The sequence below is a fragment of the Oryctolagus cuniculus genome, chromosome 6 (assembly GCF_051225735.1).
Source record: "Oryctolagus cuniculus isolate XC-2025 breed Fujian yellow rabbit chromosome 6, ASM5122573v1, whole genome shotgun sequence".
NCBI lineage: Eukaryota > Metazoa > Chordata > Mammalia > Lagomorpha > Leporidae > Oryctolagus > Oryctolagus cuniculus.
Window position 1 is genome coordinate 29,707,144 of NC_142872.1, and position 19,061 is coordinate 29,726,204.

The 19,061-nt window shown below is 47.2% G+C and overlaps 1 protein-coding gene across 3 annotated transcripts in view; it reads left to right on the forward strand.

Moving 5' to 3' along the window:
* Nucleotides 1-862: 862 nt before the first annotated feature.
* PCDHAC2 (protocadherin alpha subfamily C, 2) overlaps nt 863-19,061 on the forward strand; it is a 155,754-nt gene continuing 137,555 nt past the window's right edge. Inside the window, exon 1 of one of the 3 annotated variants that reach the window (XM_051844287.3) lies at nt 863-3,439. In XM_051844287.3, coding sequence (XP_051700247.3) covers nt 1,010-3,439 — 2,430 coding nt within the window. In that variant the 5' untranslated portion in view covers nt 863-1,009. Of the gene's footprint in view, nt 3,440-8,835; nt 11,654-14,830; nt 17,423-19,061 lie in introns of those variants that run through there. The other 2 variants (XM_089334921.1, XM_051844288.3) reach the window with 2 other exon arrangements.

Genomic DNA, 19,061 nt, shown 5'->3' on the forward strand with positions numbered 1-19,061 from the left:
ATAGGAAAATAAATTTGAATGAATGGAACAATCTTTTATTCCAGTCTCATCAAAGAAATTCTGGAATCAAGTGGGATACAAAGGAAAATATCATTTAAATTCTGGATCAGTGTTTTTTTTTTTTTTTTTTTTAGATGAGAAAAAGACTATCTTTGCCAAATAAGCAACGAATATAATGCACACTGAAGTTGTATGAGAGGGTGGAAAGGATAACAGATACAGTGGGGATAAAACACTTTATGGTGAGACAAAATCTCAGAAATAAACAGCGTTTCTGTGTGTCAGTACTGGGTAAATTCGTTAACATGAAAGTAAGGAAATCTTGGTATGAACCAATAATCCCATTTATGTTGAGGTGATAACTTAAAGAATGCATCTTGAGTTATCTTCTATACATTTGAACCAAATGTTGAGAGTAACAACATACTGTAAATATTAAATAATATAAAACTCTAGAGTGTTAGGAATAGACTTTGTAAGAAGCCATTCCAAAATTATCAGTTTCTTAGGAAAACACACTATCACTAGTATTTTACAAATATGATCTTATTTGTAGACATGATAATATGGTTAGTGATGATACTATGCTTAGGTGTTTATATATAGAAAAATTTCTTGAATTTTAATTTGTAAGATAAAACTGCCCTTGAAGATCTGATGATAACGCATAAAAACATAGGTGTAGTGAAACACTTCAAACCCTACTAACAACACAAGGACAAATACGAAGGCATCAGGAAAGAAGTAAGGTAAGTGTCACACCAGGAAATCAAAGGCACTTACGTTTTGAGCCACTGGATGTCGTTGTTCTCCAAGGAGAGTATCGTTTCAACAAAAGACAACCAGATAATTCGCGGTTCAGAAAGAAGCTCCGCTGTTCCGGTGCTTTACATCACAAACGCACCCATATTAAAATGAGCGGGGAGCCCCGGAGCAAAGAAGCAAAGACGAGATCTCAAAGGAGCTGCATCTTTCAGACGTGAAACAGAGCTTTGCCAACTGAGGAACAATGCTGGCGGCGACCCGACAAAGCGGCCCGGGAGCCCAGCGCCTGCTGCCCTGGCTCCTGCTGCTCGCAGCCTGGCGGGCGGGCAGCGCCCAGCTGCGCTACTCGGTCCCCGAGGAGGCCCAGCACGGCACGTTCGTGGGCCGCCTGGCGCAGGACCTGGGGCTGCCGCTGGCCGAGCTGGTGCCGCGCCTGTTCCGGGTGGCGTCCAGGGCCGGCGGGGACCTGCTGGAGGTGAACGTGCAGAACGGCATCCTGTTCGTGAACGCGCGGATGGACCGCGAGGCGCTGTGCGGGCGGAGCGCGGAGTGCGGCGTGCACCTGGAGGTGGTGGTGGAGCGGCCGCTGCAGGTGTTCCACGTGGAGGTGGAGGTGAGGGACGTCAACGACAACCCGCCCGTGTTCCCGGCGACACGGAAGAATCTGTTCATATCTGAAGCGAGGGCTCTTGACTCTCATTTTTCGCTAGAGGGCGCCTCGGACGCAGACGTCGGCAGCAACGCGCAGCTGACTTACAGACTCAGCCCCAACGAGTATTTCTCGCTGGATGTGCCGACCAGTGCGGAACAGGTAAATCCTGTCAACTTGGTATTAAAAAAGTCTTTAGATAGAGAAGTGGCTTCAGAGCTGCTCTTGGTGCTCAGTGCAACGGACGGGGGCAAACCTGAGCTGACGGGCAGCGTGGAGTTGCGCATCACGGTACTGGATTCAAACGACAACGCCCCCGTGTTTGACAAATCACTCTACCGCGTGAAGTTGCCGGAGAACTCCTCCAACGGAACCCTGGTGATTAGCCTGAACGCCTCCGACCCGGATGAAGGTTCCAACGGTCATGTTCTGTATTCTTTCACCACCGAGGTCTCGCCTCGCTTAGAAGCCTATTTTCACATAGATTCGGTCAGTGGAGACATAAAAGTAAATGGGAAGATAGACTTTGAAGAAAACCAGTTATGGAAGATCCAAATAGAGGCGGTAGACAAAGGCAATCCCCCGATGTTTGGTCACTGTACCGTCTTGATAGAAGTCGTGGACGTCAACGATAACGCTCCGGAGTTAGTGGTGACCTCCATATCACTGCCGGTCCCGGAAGACGCTCCGGTGGGCACGGTGATCGCCCTCGTCAGCGTGTCCGACCGCGACTCGGGCGCCAACGGGCAGGTGAGCTGCGCCCTGACGCCCGACGTGCCCTTCAGGCTGCTGTCGACCTTCAGGAACTACTACTCGCTGGTGCTGGACAGCGGGCTGGACCGCGAGCTTGTGTCGGGCTACAGCGTGGTGGTGACGGCGCGCGACGCGGGCTCGCCGGCGCTGCGGGCGTCGGCCAGCGTGTGGGTGGAGGTGGCGGACGTGAACGACAACGCGCCCGCGTTCGCGCAGGCCGAGTACACGGTGTTCGTGAGGGAGAACAACGCGCCGGGCTGCCACCTGGTGACGGTGTCGGCGCGCGACGCGGACGCGCGGGAGAACGCGCGCGTGTCGTACTCGCTGGTGGAGCGGCGCGTGGGCGAGCGCCTGCTGTCGAGCTACGTGTCGGTGCACGCGGAGAGCGGGCGCGTGCACGCGCTGCAGCCGCTGGACCGCGAGGAGCTGGAGCTGCTGCGCTTCGAGGTGAGCGCGCGCGACGCGGGCGTGCCGGCGCTGGGCAGCAACGTGACGCTGCAGGTGTTCGTGCTGGACGAGAACGACCACGCGCCGTGGGTGCTGCCGCGGGGCGCGGGCGGGCCGGCGAGCGAGGCGGTGCCGGTGTGGGTGTCGCGGTCGGCGGGCGCGGGCCACGTGGTGGCGAAGGTGCGCGCGGTGGACGCGGACGCCGGCTACAACGCGTGGCTGTCCTACGAGCTGCAGGCGGCGCCGAATGGGGCGGCGTCGGGCGGGGCGCGCCTGCCGTTCCGCGTGGGGCTGTACACGGGCGAGATCAGCACGACGCGCAGCCTGGACGAGGCGGACTTGGCGCGCCAGCGGCTGCTGGTGCTGGTGAAGGACCACGGCGAGCCCGCGCTGACGGCCACGGCCACGGTGCTGCTGTCGCTGGTGGACAGCGGGCAGGCGCCGGCGGCGGCGTCCTCGCGGGCGGCGGGCGTGGCGGGCGTGGCGGGCGTGGCGGCGGCGGCGGGCGGCGCGGCGGCGCTGCTGGACGTGAACGCGTCCCTGATCGTGGCCATCTGCGCCGTGAGCAGCCTGCTGGTGCTGACGCTGGTGGTGTGGACGGCGCTGCGGTGCTGGGCGCCGGCGGCGGAGGGCGCGTGCGGGCCGGGGCAGCCTGCGCTGGTGTGCGCGAGCGCGGTGGGGAGCTGGTCGTGCTCGCAGCGGAGGCGGCAGCGGGTGAGCGGCGGCGAGGGCGCGCCCAAGGCCGACCTCATGGCCTTCAGTCCCAGTGTTCCTCCTGAATCCAGTTCTGCGGACAGTGGAGTCCAACAGGATATTTTCGGGAATGTAAGTACATTAATTCTTGGATATTTTTCATCTCTACTAGTTTCTGTTACATATTAGTTTATTAATCTATTTAACTTCTTTGCTTTTATACTTAGTTCTTTCTTGATATGATTTATTTCATACATCCTGGAGGCCCTGGCATTTGGCATAGCTGTTGAGTGACTGCTTGTTATGCCTCCTCCCCCATATCAGTGCACGTGGTTCCTATCCAGGCTACTCTTTAAACTTCAGATCCAGCTTCCTCCTAATGTGTACTTTGGGAGGCTGCAAGTGACAGAGCAAATACTTGACGGATCAGATACCCAACCAACCACTCACGTGAAGGAGAGCTGAAATCATTTAAGAGCTGTTGTCCTGGGCATGGTTCAGTCCTGATTGTGGTGGGATTTTGGGGAGTGAATTGGTGAAAAATATCTCTCTAGCCTTTAAAGAACATGGTAACAGATTTCTTTAAAATATTTTTAAAAGGTTAATAAGGGGAAAGGATAATAAGCGGCAAGGGTAATAAGGGAGAAATGTAGGAATGGGCTAGGCTGAAATAAACTTCTGAATTTTGCAGCAAAATCATCCTTTCCATCCATTTTCTTAGTCTTATTGATGTTTTCTCCTTACTATGCACACATTCAAAATTACTGATAATATTTCATTTCATAATTTATTTTATTTAGTGAAAAATATATTTAAAGCTTTAGCCTCCTACAGTCTGTGAATATCTGTGACTAATGGGGATTTTCAGGGCCGAGGCAGTTTCATTTTACAAACAATTTTGTTTCTTTACAATCAATGTCATACTTTATTGAGATGGTGGTTGTGGTGGGAGGAGTTTTGACTTTGCTTTGGAGGCAGTTTTCCTTTTTTGTCTTCAATCTTAACATTTCTTGTTCACTTTCTTTCTACTCTTCAATTGTTCTTATTGTTTATATCCTACAATGTCAATTCTGCTTAATTCCTTGGTGAACTCATTGTTGCTCTCTTCCAGTTTAATTTATTGAGCTTTTCCTATTTGGAAAATTCACTTGCACATTGATCAATCTCATTATTTCTCCATTCTTGGTATCTATCCTGAGGCTCTATGGAAATATTTTAGAGTGTGAAAATTCACACTTTTTTTTTGCTTTGAGAAAGGCTTCTCATGTATGGTGGTCACCAAGCTGCACGATCTCTTCACAGTGATGTTGCTTTGAATAAGTTAAGCCTAAGAACTATGAAAGGTCAGTCAAGCACTTCCACCTGACATCTGAGGTGTTGACCACACCTTGGAATTTAAGTTGATATCTTCTTGACACATTTGATGCAAAATGTTTTTTCCTCAGTAGTATGTGTACATGGATTATTTTCTCTGAACAGATCCCAGAGAAGTTTTATTGAGAGATTTAAGGAAGTTTGTCAAATATGCTGAAGGTTATTTTGTTGCTTTTGGATCTAATTACTAATGGAATGCCCTTTAATTCTACCATGTGAGGAAATAAATTATACAGATTTGCATGTGGCAACCATGTTATAGATGGGGTAAAGCTAATATAAATGCTGAGGCAGTGTTTGTGGCTACTTTCTACATGGAAATATGATTTATGTGAAGGTGAACTTCTGGAAAATCTTTAGAAAATGGAAGGTCATGCCCTACGTCCTGACCGTGGTGCTAGGATTCTCTGCACACACATCTGTAGAACAAGAGGACACTTGGTTACTAGCTATTATAAACTGCCATTGTGTGAGTTAATTCTCTTTGTTAGACATCATGTGAGGGACTTAGGAAACATTATTTCATTTGATTTTTATAGCAGTGTATGAAGTAGTGTATATATGAGTATCCGCATTTTAAAGATGAGCTAAGAGAAGCTGAGATATTTAGCTTTCTTTTCCAGTTCCATTCAACTGGTACATGATGGTGTTGATCTTTAAAGGCATATCTTTTGCATTCCAGTGCCATTCTTTCAGTCACTGTAATTTAGAACTTTCCTCCAGCAGTCTTTTCTCATTATTACAATCATCAGTTTTGTGCCATGCCATAACTAAGATGGGCATTAAGAATTTTTTAGTGATTTTTTTCTTAGATGAGTTCATTATTGTCATTATCACTTGCTTCAGTCAATGCCACATTGAGATAGGTATTTACTGTTCATTTGTAAATAAGAGCTGCTTTAAAAGAACTGTGGAAGTGGGTTAAGTAAGTAGAATCATTTCAAATATGAGAGAAATCAGAATATAGTGGTTCTCAATATTCATGCAGAATACCAAAGCCAAATACCATGTGCAAAAATGACTCTACTGTTTTGTTGTTGTTTTTGTTGTTGTGGGTGAGGATAGTATTTTGGATAAATGTAAGTAATAATATGATGATTTTTAAAAAATTTACAGTGTTGTATACTTCAATAACAGCTTTAAAGGCCTAAATTTCCAGTGGAAAACTTTAGATGTGTATAGGTCTTTCTCGGTTCAGTCGTCTTCAGTCTTGTTGGCTGAGCTGCTTGTGCAAACTTAAAAATGGTTGTGGCTGAATCACTATGTTTACTTGAATAAGCCATGATAGCGCAGAGTCAGTATGATTGAACAAATCCTGTAATTTTGCTGATTCAGTGGTTGAATAGTGTATTTCCAATCTGTTGATTTTAAAGAAACTTCTGGACTTCTCAGAATGGCTTCAATTTTTATTTCTGTGTCTGTAGCCTCATATTGAATATTACTGGATGAAACAAGGTAGTAGGACATTAAACTATGCACTTTAATATGTTACTGTAGGTAGAAAGCTAACTAGATTGATTTCATGAAGGTCAGGCACATGGTTTTTTAATCCTCACTTGAGTTTACAAAGTCAATGTCAATGGTGATGTTAGTATGACTTCTTGATAATAGTTTATATCTGCATGCTAAGCCTATATCCAAAGATGAATTCAAAGATAGCATACTCTTTTCTATAGGAGCTGATTGAAATGGTGACATGAAGTACCACAGCCAAAATCCAAAATGCATTAAGTGATGACTATATCCAGCTATATTTTGGACTTGGTATTCACCCAGTGTCACTTTACATATTCACAAAATACTGTAGTTTTGGAACTTGATACCTAAATTAACATCTGGTTTTAATTCAACATGTGATGCAATCATCTCTCCTAGATAAAATTTTTTTTGCATTCCGTTCTCTACCTTGGTTGACTCCACATTGCCTTATAACACCTCAATCCTCAGTTACCATAATAAGCTGGTTAGATATTTGTTGCTTTCTTTTGTCCAAAATAAAGTTGACGTGCTTCAAACTTCAAATATCATATTAAAGATTCTGTTATCTTGCTTAATGTTACATTTTTGTTAAAGGCTCATATGGTTATAGATGCGTAACAGAATTCAGTGTCATAGAAGTTGATATGCCTGCATTTGTATGTTTTCAAAGGAAATTCCGCATTTACTTTAGTAAGAATACTGACATTAGGATAAAAGTGGAACAAAATATCTAATTAGTAATAGAATATGTATAGATTTAAAAAGTTATGATAATGAAAAATGTTAACATTAATGTGATAATTTTTTCATATGCCACTGCAGTATTTTAAGGTTGATGATGAACCGTAAAAACTACACAAGAGAAGGGTGTTTTGCCTGGTGTTTGAGGTGCTAGATAAGGTGCCTACATCTCATATTAGGGTACCTGGGTTAAAGTGCTACTCTCAGCTCCTGACTCCAGCTTCCTGCTAATGCAAATGATGATGGCTCAGCTATTTGAGTCCCTGCTATTCATGTGGGAGATCTGGATTTTACTCCCAGCCCCTAGCTTGAGTGTTGCCCAGCCCTGGCAGCCTGTTGTCAAGGAGTTAGCCACCAGATAGGAGCTCTCTTTTTCTCTCCTCTCAAATAATTAAAAACAAACAAACAAACAAAACTATAGGGGCCAGCATTGTGGCATAGTGGGAAAAGCCACCACCATGCCTTATTAAGCACTAGTTCAAGTCTTGATCCAGTTCCCTGCTGATGTCCTGAGAAAGGCAGTGTAAGGTAGTTTAAGTGTTTGGGCCCCTGCACCTATGTGGGAGATGCAGATGATGCTTCTGGTATCTGGCTGTGGCTGTCTGGGGGAGTGAACTAGTGAATGGAAGAGTTTCTCTCTCTCTCTGTCCCCCCTTCTCTCTGTAACTCTTTCATAATAAAAATAAATAAATCTTTAAAAGAGATAAAAATATTTTCAAACTTGAGTGGTATTTATTGAGAATCCCTTTCTACTCAAAACTTCCTTTGTATAACTTTTTCACTCCTAACTCTTAAAGGTGGTAGATGAAAAGACAGCTAAAACATAGGCAAATTGCAGTTTCAGGCAATGAAAACTCACATTAACAATTCCCATTTTTCAGTGAGTATTCTATGAAATTCTGTTTGTGTAACACTAAGATAATTTTCCATTTACTTGAATTGTATGATGATTGTGTTTTAAGCACAATATCAGACAGTGAGAAGGGATATAATTAAAAATTGCTTCCTGTGTTGTAGATGAACTTACGATCTCAAACTCATGGTTCTTTCAACAAAAATAAGCTATTTTTATGCATATGTTGATGGGATTATGGAAACCAATATTAGTGATGTGGAAATACTGATGTGGTACAGAGATTTTCATGGTGATTTTATTTATTTCACTGAATGATAATGAAATTTATTCTATAATTGTAGAACTACTTCTGTCATATCATAGACTCCCTTACACAAAATGCCATTTGATGTCTAACAGCCTTGAGACTCACAGAGAAATCATACATGTGTATGTCAGATATAAAACTCATCTAGATCAATAGACATTTACTTGGTGAGTTCTATGTTTTAAACTACCAAATATACTATTTGAGTTTATGATCATTTGCTTATTGTTCTGCAATGGATACAGAATCTTAACAAGAAAACTAAGTGTAAATGACAAAAAATAAGGAATAAAGAAAATAGATTAGATATAGTTAACAATGGTATATTACATTTTTAAAAATAGCTAAAAGAGAGCAAGTTGAGTGTTTCACCACAAAAGAATGATAAATATGTCTGAGGTGATAGCTATAATTACCCTGATTTGATCTTTAAACAATGTATAGATATATCCTAACAGCACATTATACCCTATAATTTTGTAAAAAAATAGATATGAGAAGGCAAGTCCATGTGATGAGAACATGCAGAATGCAAAGACTAGAGAGTTACTACTCAACCTCAAAATTTTCTTGGAGTTTCCTGGCAGCCAAAGTGACAAAGGAATCTGGTAGTAGTAGAATTAGAGTTTGATAATATTTTTATATGAGAAACCATGCCTTCAGGAAAAATTTTGTGCTAGTTTTTGCAAAGCTGGCTACAGAATTGAATTCTCCCTCTGTAAGTATGCAACTAAAAGAGTTAATTCTATAACTGTAAGTCATAGAAACAAGAAATTAAATGCTATGGTAGTCAAGACATAGAAAGTGCCATTTCTGCTTAGGTATAGTTTCAATATGATTCAAAGCTGACCTGGAAACAAAATCTTGGGAATCAGGTTTAAAGGAGAACATGAAACGCGGTCCTCTGGGGCGGTGGATGCAACGCACGGCGCTCACAGCTTCAGACACAAGGTGTCGCTCTTTACTCGGTCCAAAGAATTCCTTCCCAGGTTGCGCTGAGCACTCAGGCACTCCCCGTTCTGAACGAATCCATCGCAGCGGACGCCACTGTAACAGGATCCTTAGAAACCGCTCTCAAAAATGCAGTGATTTTCACATCCTGAAGCGGAAGAATCTCAGAGTGTGCATGCAGAGAGTTCTATTCTGAGAGCTGATTTCCTATGCGATGTTTGGAGTGGGCGCTTCGCGACTGCTGCCCTGGCTTCTGCTGCTCGCAGCCTGGCGGGCGGGCCGCGCCCAGCTGCGCTACTCGGTCCCCGAGGAGGCCCAGCACGGCACGTTCGTGGGCCGCCTGGCGCAGGACCTGGGGCTGCCGCTGGCCGAGCTGGTGCCGCGCCTGTTCCGGGTGGCGTCCAGGGCCGGCGGGGACCTGCTGGAGGTGAACGTGCAGAACGGCATCCTGTTCGTGAACGCGCGGATGGACCGCGAGGCGCTGTGCGGGCGGAGCGCGGAGTGCAGCGTGCACCTGGAGGTGGTGGTGGAGCGGCCGCTGCAGGTGTTCCACGTGGAGGTGGAGGTGAGGGACGTCAACGACAACCCGCCCGTGTTCTCCCGACAAGAACAAAGACTGCAGATTTCCGAATCTAAACCCCCAGACTCGCGATTTCCGCTGGAGGGAGCTACCGACGCGGACACAGGGGAGAACGCTCTATTAACCTACAGACTAAGTCAAAACGAATATTTTTCCTTAGCTTCTCCAACAAATAGTAAACAGACTAAAAGACTCTCTTTGATACTGAAGAAGTCTCTGGACAGAGAGAAAACGCCAGAATTCAGTTTGCTGTTGACGGCTACCGACGGGGGCCAGCCGGCGCTCAGCGGCACCGTTCACCTGCTCGTGTGCGTCCTGGATGTTAACGACAACGATCCGGAGTTCGATCAGCCAGAATTCAAGGTGAGGCTGACAGAAAACAGTGCCCGAGGGACTCTTGTGACGCAGCTGAACGCCACGGACCGAGATGAAGGAGTCAATGGGGAGGTGACATACTCCATGGTGTCCATTAAGCCCAGCGGGAGACCCTTGTTCTCCCTGGATGAGAGCAGCGGAGAAGTGAGGGTGAATGGAACTTTAGATTACGAAGAAAGCAAATTTTATGAAATTGAGATCCAGGCTACAGATAAGGGGATTCCACCCATGGCGGGCCACTGTACAATCCTGGTGGAAATCTTAGATGAAAACGATAATCCACCCGAAGTGGTGGTCACTTCTCTGTTGGTCCCCATCCGAGAGGACGCTCCCGTGGGTACGGTGATCGCCCTCGTCAGCGTGTCCGACCGCGACTCGGGCGCCAACGGGCAGGTGAGCTGCGCCCTGACGCCCGACGTGCCCTTCAGGCTGCTGTCGACCTTCAGGAACTACTACTCGCTGGTGCTGGACAGCGGGCTGGACCGCGAGCTTGTGTCGGGCTACGGCGTGGTGGTGACGGCGCGCGACGCGGGCTCGCCGGCGCTGCGGGCGTCGGCCAGCGTGTGGGTGGAGGTGGCGGACGTGAACGACAACGCGCCCGCGTTCGCGCAGGCCGAGTACACGGTGTTCGTGAGGGAGAACAACGCGCCGGGCTGCCACCTGGTGACGGTGTCGGCGCGCGACGCGGACGCGCGGGAGAACGCGCGCGTGTCGTACTCGCTGGTGGAGCGGCGCGTGGGCGAGCGCCTGCTGTCGAGCTACGTGTCGGTGCACGCGGAGAGCGGGCGCGTGCACGCGCTGCAGCCGCTGGACCGCGAGGAGCTGGAGCTGCTGCGCTTCGAGGTGAGCGCGCGCGACGCGGGCGTGCCGGCGCTGGGCAGCAACGTGACGCTGCAGGTGTTCGTGCTGGACGAGAACGACCACGCGCCGTGGGTGCTGCCGCGGGGCGCGGGCGGGCCGGCGAGCGAGGCGGTGCCGGTGTGGGTGTCGCGGTCGGCGGGCGCGGGCCACGTGGTGGCGAAGGTGCGCGCGGTGGACGCGGACGCCGGCTACAACGCGTGGCTGTCCTACGAGCTGCAGGCGGCGCCGAATGGGGCGGCGCCGGGCGGGGCGCGCCTGCCGTTCCGCGTGGGGCTGTACACGGGCGAGATCAGCACGACGCGCAGCCTGGACGAGGCGGACTTGGCGCGCCAGCGGCTGCTGGTGCTGGTGAAGGACCACGGCGAGCCCGCGCTGACGGCCACGGCCACGGTGCTGCTGTCGCTGGCGGACGGCGGGCAGGCGCCGGCGGCGGCGTCCTCGCGGGCGGCGGCGGCGGCGGGCGTGGCGGGCGTGGCGGCGGCGGCGGGCGGCGCGGCGGCGCTGCTGGACGTGAACGCGTCCCTGATCGTGGCCATCTGCGCCGTGAGCAGCCTGCTGGTGCTGACGCTGGTGGTGTGGACGGCGCTGCGGTGCTGGGCGCCGGCGGCGGAGGGCGCGTGCGGGCCGGGGCAGCCTGCGCTGGTGTGCGCGAGCGCGGTGGGGAGCTGGTCGTGCTCGCAGCGGAGGCGGCAGCGGGTGAGCGGCGGCGAGGGCGCGCCCAAGGCCGACCTCATGGCCTTCAGCCCCAGCCTTCCTCCGGGGCTGGACAGAGAAGATGGAGGAGAAAGGCCGGAGGAGGCAGGTTCAAATCATCTGGCACCGGTGAGTTCTGTATAGATCTCTCCTATTTACTAACTGCGTTATGTTTTTTCAAAATATAGCTTTCAACTAAATCGTTATGAAGCATATCAGATTTGTTTTAAATAACTTTGTCATTGTTACGATATACGTACGCGTCTTTTAATTGTAAGGTTAAATTTTTCTTGCTAATAAAATCCTATTTCCCTTCATATTCGATGAGAAATTATCTTGGGAATTTTTCAAGATGACTCTTTGCTGTCACGTAGAACTAATTACTGAATGTCACTGATCTACCGATATGCGGTGATATCAGTAACTCCCATGGACTCCTTTGGCTGATGTTTGTCATTCTTAGTCTTTTGCATTGCTATTTTAACGTTATTAGATTGGTTCTTCGGTCTTCACGCTTGTCTCAAACAGAGCACGCTCTTCATTAGTACCAAAATAATTTTTTTTTCTGTGGATGTTAAACATTCATAAATGTTTTATCCATTGAATAACCTTTAGTTTTTTCTCTACTGCTGTGAGAAAATTTGATTTTCATATTATTTAAATCCAACTGTTCATCTTTGCATTCTGATATGATACTTTGATCAAAATAATAGTATTAAGATATTGTACATTTTTTATTTCTTGAAATAAGAGATTTATAAACTGCTATGTCCTCAGAGCTGCCTGAATCATGACTCTTAAAGCAAACTAGGCAAATATTCACATGTTGCAAGCTTATAAAATGAGCGCATATAGGGTTATATTATCTGCAATAAATGGTAACTGGCATTCTTTGCTAAGTTTGTGTGATTCTTCTAGAATGGAAAAAAGGTAACTTTACTCAAGTGAGTACCCAGTGACATTGATCGGTTTCATTCATTTCTCATTTCCACGGTTCTGTCTTTAAATGCCTTATCTATACTGCTTACAAATTTTTCTTCCCATGTTGCATAATCACATATAAAGGTTCTAGCAAAATCATTTATCTCTTGGTCATTCTTCTAATTTACTGATTCTTAACTACCTGTAGAATGGTGGAATCAGACTCTGTTTTTCACAATAAATAGATATGTAGACTTTTAAAAAAACTTTTTCACCTGAATATTGATTGGGTAAAACATTTTTAAATATTCAAAAGTAGGCAACAAAATATAAAATATTTCAGACTCAAAGTGATTAATAATATTATTTATGAACTTTTTCAAATATAATAAATATGAAAATTAGGGAACATATTAGTACTGATTTCCAAATCAAGATCATTCATATTTAATTTTAAAAGTCATTGAAATGTTTTCAGGATAGGCTAAAATTCCACAAGTCACCACTTTTATATTACTGAAGTAACTAATATACATTTTTTTTGACAGGCAGAGTGGACAGTGAGAGAGAGAGACAGAGAGAAAGGTCTTCCTTTGCCGTTGGTTCACCCTCCAATGGCCACCATGGCCAGCGCACTGCGGCTGGCGCACTGCGCTGATCCGATGGCAGGAGCCAGGTGCTTCTCTTGGTTTTCCATGGGGTGCAGGGCCCAAGCACCTGGGCCATCCTCCACTGCACTTCCCTGGCCACAGAGAGCTGGCCTGGAAGAGGGGCAACCGGGACAGAATCCTGCACCCCGACCAGGACTAGAACCTGGTGTGCCGGCGCTGCAAGGCGGAGGATTAGCCTAGTGAGCTACGGCTCTGGCCACTAATATACATTTTTAATAATTCACAATTACCTTGACTTATTTCTACAGGCTAATATCTTTTGTACTTATTCTTAAAAGTCAGGATTACATTCTTTGGTGTAATGTTATAATTTCAGTATATTTTGTAGATCAGTTAAGTTTTAAGCTAATCTTAGTTGTCCTGTCTGCTTAATCATTTAATTAAGTCTAACAGTGTTAAGGACTACATGACATCGTATTTTTCCATTAAGTTATTTAGCAAGTATGATACACTGAGTATTTTTGGAAATGGAAAATAGGAAATTAAGCAAGGTTATATTTGACAACTTAAATAATTAGTGTGTTAGCATCAAAATTCAAATGTTTTTGGTTAATCAATTTTGTGTTTTTTTCTACTTGTAGAGTAATTTTGGTTATATTCTGGGTATGTGAAGTCTTCACACTTTAGTTTCCTTTACTGCATTATAAAAGGAATGGCAGAAAATAATTGATTTAAAGATTTTTGACTTGAAAAGTAATGAACTTATAGAATCTGTATTTATAGTCTCATAGTGTGCTGTGGGATCTTTAACTGCATTTTATTTTTCCTTGAGACTGGTTTTGAATGAATGAGTAAAATCATGAAGGGGTTTTTGATTCCCCCTTGCATTGAAGCCACTATTCTGGTTTTTAGTTTAGTTTTTTTTTTTTTTGAAGAGAAGCATATTCCTAGTAATTACTAAGAGATCTCTTTGGGGAAAGATTTGAAAAGAAACCAACAGGAGAGCATCAAGTTCATGTTCTTTTGACTTTGTCAAGGAGATGAAGCTTAAAGAACACTCCAAGAGATCTTTTTCATATTAGTGTTCTGCTGCCACATTAGAATAATTTATAATTTGGGGATTTTGACTCAATATGTTACTTGAAAATGGTAAACTTTCCAGAACATGTACCTGAGCTTTGTTTTGATTTGTGGGAATGGGAGCAGTTATATGAAATGCCATCTTTCTTAAAAAGCAATCAAGACACCAAAAACAAGACACCCTTAATATGTATGAATGCTAACTTTCACAGATTTGTGAAGGAAACCATTTATATAGAGTATTGTTTAGTTAACAAATATTTTAGTTTGTTTTACTAAATGATGAAGTTCTTGACTTTGTTCTAAAATCTTAGAATGGAGTGGTTGAGGCTAAAAAAAATTAGAACAGTGTGAATTGTAAGCTATAAGGGAAGGAATCATGCATACCATTTTTTATTCTCCATAGTGGATAAAGAGTGGTTTCTGACATACACCTTATTTCAAAGATGGATTTGTGACAGTCTGAGGAGAAATGTTTTACATAACCAACCTATGAAAGAAATATTTGTGCTGTGTTCCTATCATACTTGTACACTTTAAGATATGTACAAATAATAAAGGAAAATATCGAAAGTTGAAACAGAATTTACTGTGACCCAAGTAGTCAGACCAAAAAGAACCTTAGGATTTCTCTTGTACTTACATAATCAGTCACATGATGTCGCTGTATACTCAAAAGGTGAAGAAGAAAAATTTCCGGCTCCGCACCCAGATTCCAGCCGTTCACAGAGGAGGGGCGACTCCATGCTGACCAGAAAGCTGGATAATATCTATTAAGTAGGTATTTGCAGAAAAGCAGACCGCGCCTAAGAGATCTTACGCGACAGCACCCTTAAATCTGCAAGTCCCACTACAGAGGACCTCTGCATCTGCGATGCTGTTTCCCCTGCAAGGAGGTTCTGGAGCCCGGCGCCTGCTGCCCTGGCTCCTGCTGCTCACAGCCTGGCGGGCGGGCAGCGCCCAGCTGCGCTACTCGGTCCCCGAGGAGGCCCAGCACGGCACGTTCGTGGGCCGCCTGGCGCAGGACCTGGGGCTGCCGCTGGCCGAGCTGGTGCCGCGCCTGTTCCGGGTGGCGTCCAGGGCCGGCGGGGACCTGCTGGAGGTGAACGTGCAGAACGGCATCCTGTTCGTGAACGCGCGGATGGACCGCGAGGCGCTGTGCGGGCGGAGCGCGGAGTGCAGCGTGCACCTGGAGGTGGTGGTGGAGCGGCCGCTGCAGGTGTTCCACGTGGAGGTGGAGGTGAGGGACGTCAACGACAACCCGCCCGTGTTCAGACAAAGGGAACAGAAGGTGCTCATTTCCGAATCTGCGCCTCTGGACTCTCGTTTTCCTCTAGAGGGCGCTTCAGACGCGGATATCGGCGTAAACGCTCTGCTGACCTATACCTTAAGTCTAAACGAGCATTTTGCGCTTAAAATGGTAACGGAAAAAAACAAAAGTATGTTACCTGAGTTGGTTCTTCGGAAGTCGCTGGACAGGGAGGAAATAGCAGAACTTACTTTACTGCTGATGGTGGTCGATGGCGGTAGACCGGGGCTGACAGGGTCCGTTCAGATCCAGGTAGCCGTCCTGGATGTGAATGACAATGCGCCGGCCTTTGAGGAGCCAGCTTACAGAGTAGTGTTGTCTGAAAATGTCCAAAACGACACGAGTGTGGTTCACCTGAACGCTTCCGATCCAGACGAAGGACCGAATCGAGAAATTTCCTATGGAATCAGAACGATTTTGCCAGAGAGCAAGAAATGTACATTTGTAATCAATCCTGACACAGGTGAAATTAGAATTTATGGGATACTGGATTATGAGGAGAACGATGCGTATGAAATTCAGGTTCAGGCAACTGATAAGGGGGTTCCACCCATGGCGGGCCACTGCACCGTCCTTGTGAAAGTTCTGGACCTGAATGACAATGTTCCTGAGATAACGGTCACTTCTCTGTTGGTCCCCATCCGAGAGGACGCCCCCGTAGGCACGGTGATCGCCCTCGTCAGCGTGTCCGACCGCGACTCGGGCGCCAACGGGCAGGTGAGCTGCGCCCTGACGCCCGACGTGCCCTTCAGGCTGCTGTCGACCTTCAGGAACTACTACTCGCTGGTGCTGGACAGCGGGCTGGACCGCGAGCTTGTGTCGGGCTACAGCGTGGTGGTGACGGCACGCGACGCGGGCTCGCCGGCGCTGCGGGCGTCGGCCAGCGTGTGGGTGGAGGTGGCGGACGTGAACGACAACGCGCCCGCGTTCGCGCAGGCCGAGTACACGGTGTTCGTGAGGGAGAACAACGCGCCGGGCTGCCACCTGGTGACGGTGTCGGCGCGCGACGCGGACGCGCGGGAGAACGCGCGCGTGTCGTACTCGCTGGTGGAGCGGCGCGTGGGCGAGCGCCTGCTGTCGAGCTACGTGTCGGTGCACGCGGAGAGCGGGCGCGTGCACGCGCTGCAGCCGCTGGACCGCGAGGAGCTGGAGCTGCTGCGCTTCGAGGTGAGCGCGCGCGACGCGGGCGTGCCGGCGCTGGGCAGCAACGTGACGCTGCAGGTGTTCGTGCTGGACGAGAACGACCACGCGCCGTGGGTGCTGCCGCGGGGCGCGGGCGGGCCGGCGAGCGAGGCGGTGCCGGTGTGGGTGTCGCGGTCGGCGGGCGCGGGCCACGTGGTGGCGAAGGTGCGCGCAGTGGACGCGGACGCCGGCTACAACGCGTGGCTGTCCTACGAGCTGCAGGCGGCGCCGAATGGGGCGGCGTCGGGCGGGGCGCGCCTGCCGTTCCGCGTGGGGCTGTACACGGGCGAGATCAGCACGACGCGCAGCCTGGACGAGGCGGACTTGGCGCGCCAGCGGCTGCTGGTGCTGGTGAAGGACCACGGCGAGCCCGCGCTGACGGCCACGGCCACGGTGCTGCTGTCGCTGGTGGACGGCGGGCAGGCGCCGGCGGCGGCGTCCTCGCGGGCGGCGGCGGCGGCGGGAGTGGCGGGCGTGGCGGCGGCGGCGGGCGGCGCGGCGGCGCTGCTGGACGTGAACGCGTCCCTGATCGTGGCCATCTGCGCCGTGAGCAGCCTGCTGGTGCTGACGCTGGTGGTGTGGACGGCGCTGCGGTGCTGGGCGCCGGCGGCGGAGGGCGCGTGCGGGCCGGGGCAGCCTGCGCTGGTGTGCGCGAGCGCGGTGGGGAGCTGGTCGTGCTCGCAGCGGAGGCGGCAGCGGGTGAGCGGCGGCGAGGGCGCGCCCAAGGCCGACCTCATGGCCTTCAGCCCCAGCCTTCCTCCTCCTCAAGAGGATTGTCTAAACCCTTCCAATGAAGTAAGTGACAATCATTTGAGAATAATTATTTCCCTTAAGAACTTGCCTTTATGTTGGAATATAGTCTTCCCTTTCACTTTTTCTTCATAATGTTATCTTTTAAATGTATTATATTTCATCTTTTGTTGCTTTTGTGTATTGCTCCCATTGCTGTATGAAATTTGAAGAGACAATGGAGGCTGTCGATCTATATACTTAAAATTTTTTTTATATTATTTTTCCACTATATAGGAATGATTCCCTTTTTCTAATTACAGTATGTTGGATTAAACTAATAGTTTTGTAACTCAAAATACTGGTCTTTCAGGATTAGAAACAAATGACAAGATAGTATAATGATTCTAAGTACCATTAACTGGGTTCTTTAGTGGAGCCTCACGTGGTTAAACTATTGAATTAGCCTCCTATTTTTCCATTTTAATTTTATTATAATAGAGACATGATAATATCAAATTTCTGATATTCTAACAATAAAAAGATACATTTTATTTTTAGAGGAATAATTTTCTGTCATTGTTCTACTGAATATCTTTCAATTTTGATTGGTACTGTACCATCCTTACTTGTCTAGGAAACAATAAAACAGTTTCTCATATAAAATATTTAAACAGCATCTAAATCAGGATATATCTTACAATTGAAGGTTTATAATGTATTTGGAAGTTTTCCTCTTTTGCCACAGAAATAATGGTAGATCTTGCTTTAAGGGCCTTTAGGGATTCAGTAACATGGCCCCCCTTTTTTTTCTAGGCTCTGTGCTAAGATTTTAAATTGCATTATCTTATTTAATTATCAGATGAACTGTACCATCCAAGTAGAATAATTGTCATCCTCACTAACATATGAGAAACTTGAAACTTAGATAGTTCATTAGAAGGGGCTCACACCCAGTTTTGGAGGATCTCAAACCTATTCTGGGTGCTACTGCTCTGTACAGTGAATCTTTTAAAGTATATTTACATATTGTGACTTTGTTTTCCAAAAGTTTCCACATGCTTCTCTTCCACCACAGAATAAAGCATTACTTCCCCTAGCCAGTAATGAAGGCATTAAACGTTGTAGGCTTGTCTACTTTCATACACACGTCTAGGTTAGGACCCGGAATGTAGCATATGTTCAATCGAGACTTTCTGAATAAATGTATGGTGTTGAAATTTATTGCCTGGGCAATCCACTACATTTTAGAAGGAGGGAGAGTAAAATTGGGTAACATTTTATTCAAGCTTGTCTTGAAAGATAGATCACAGTTCAATATCAAGACATTGCATATAGATTAAAATGACTAAATGAGCAGTTTGCTCTGGTGAAGATGTATTTGAAGGATTAGAACAGGGGAGAATCTTAAGGCAAGAAAATAAGTAAAATCTTTTATAGTAATTTCAGTTGCAAGTGATAGGGACTTGAATTATGAAAGCAGAAATGGATTGAAGGAAACATGTACAAGAGGCATAGGCAATGTAGAAGCAACAAGATTATGACTGACTCAATACAAATGATAAAGAAAGGCAAAAAGAATTTGACACTTGCTTATTAGTTTGGTCAACTGAGTGGATGAAGTTGCCATTAACCAAGATGCAGACACAGTTGGAGAAGTAATTTGTGTTTGAGTAGTGAATGGAAAGGGATGTTTAAGAAAATT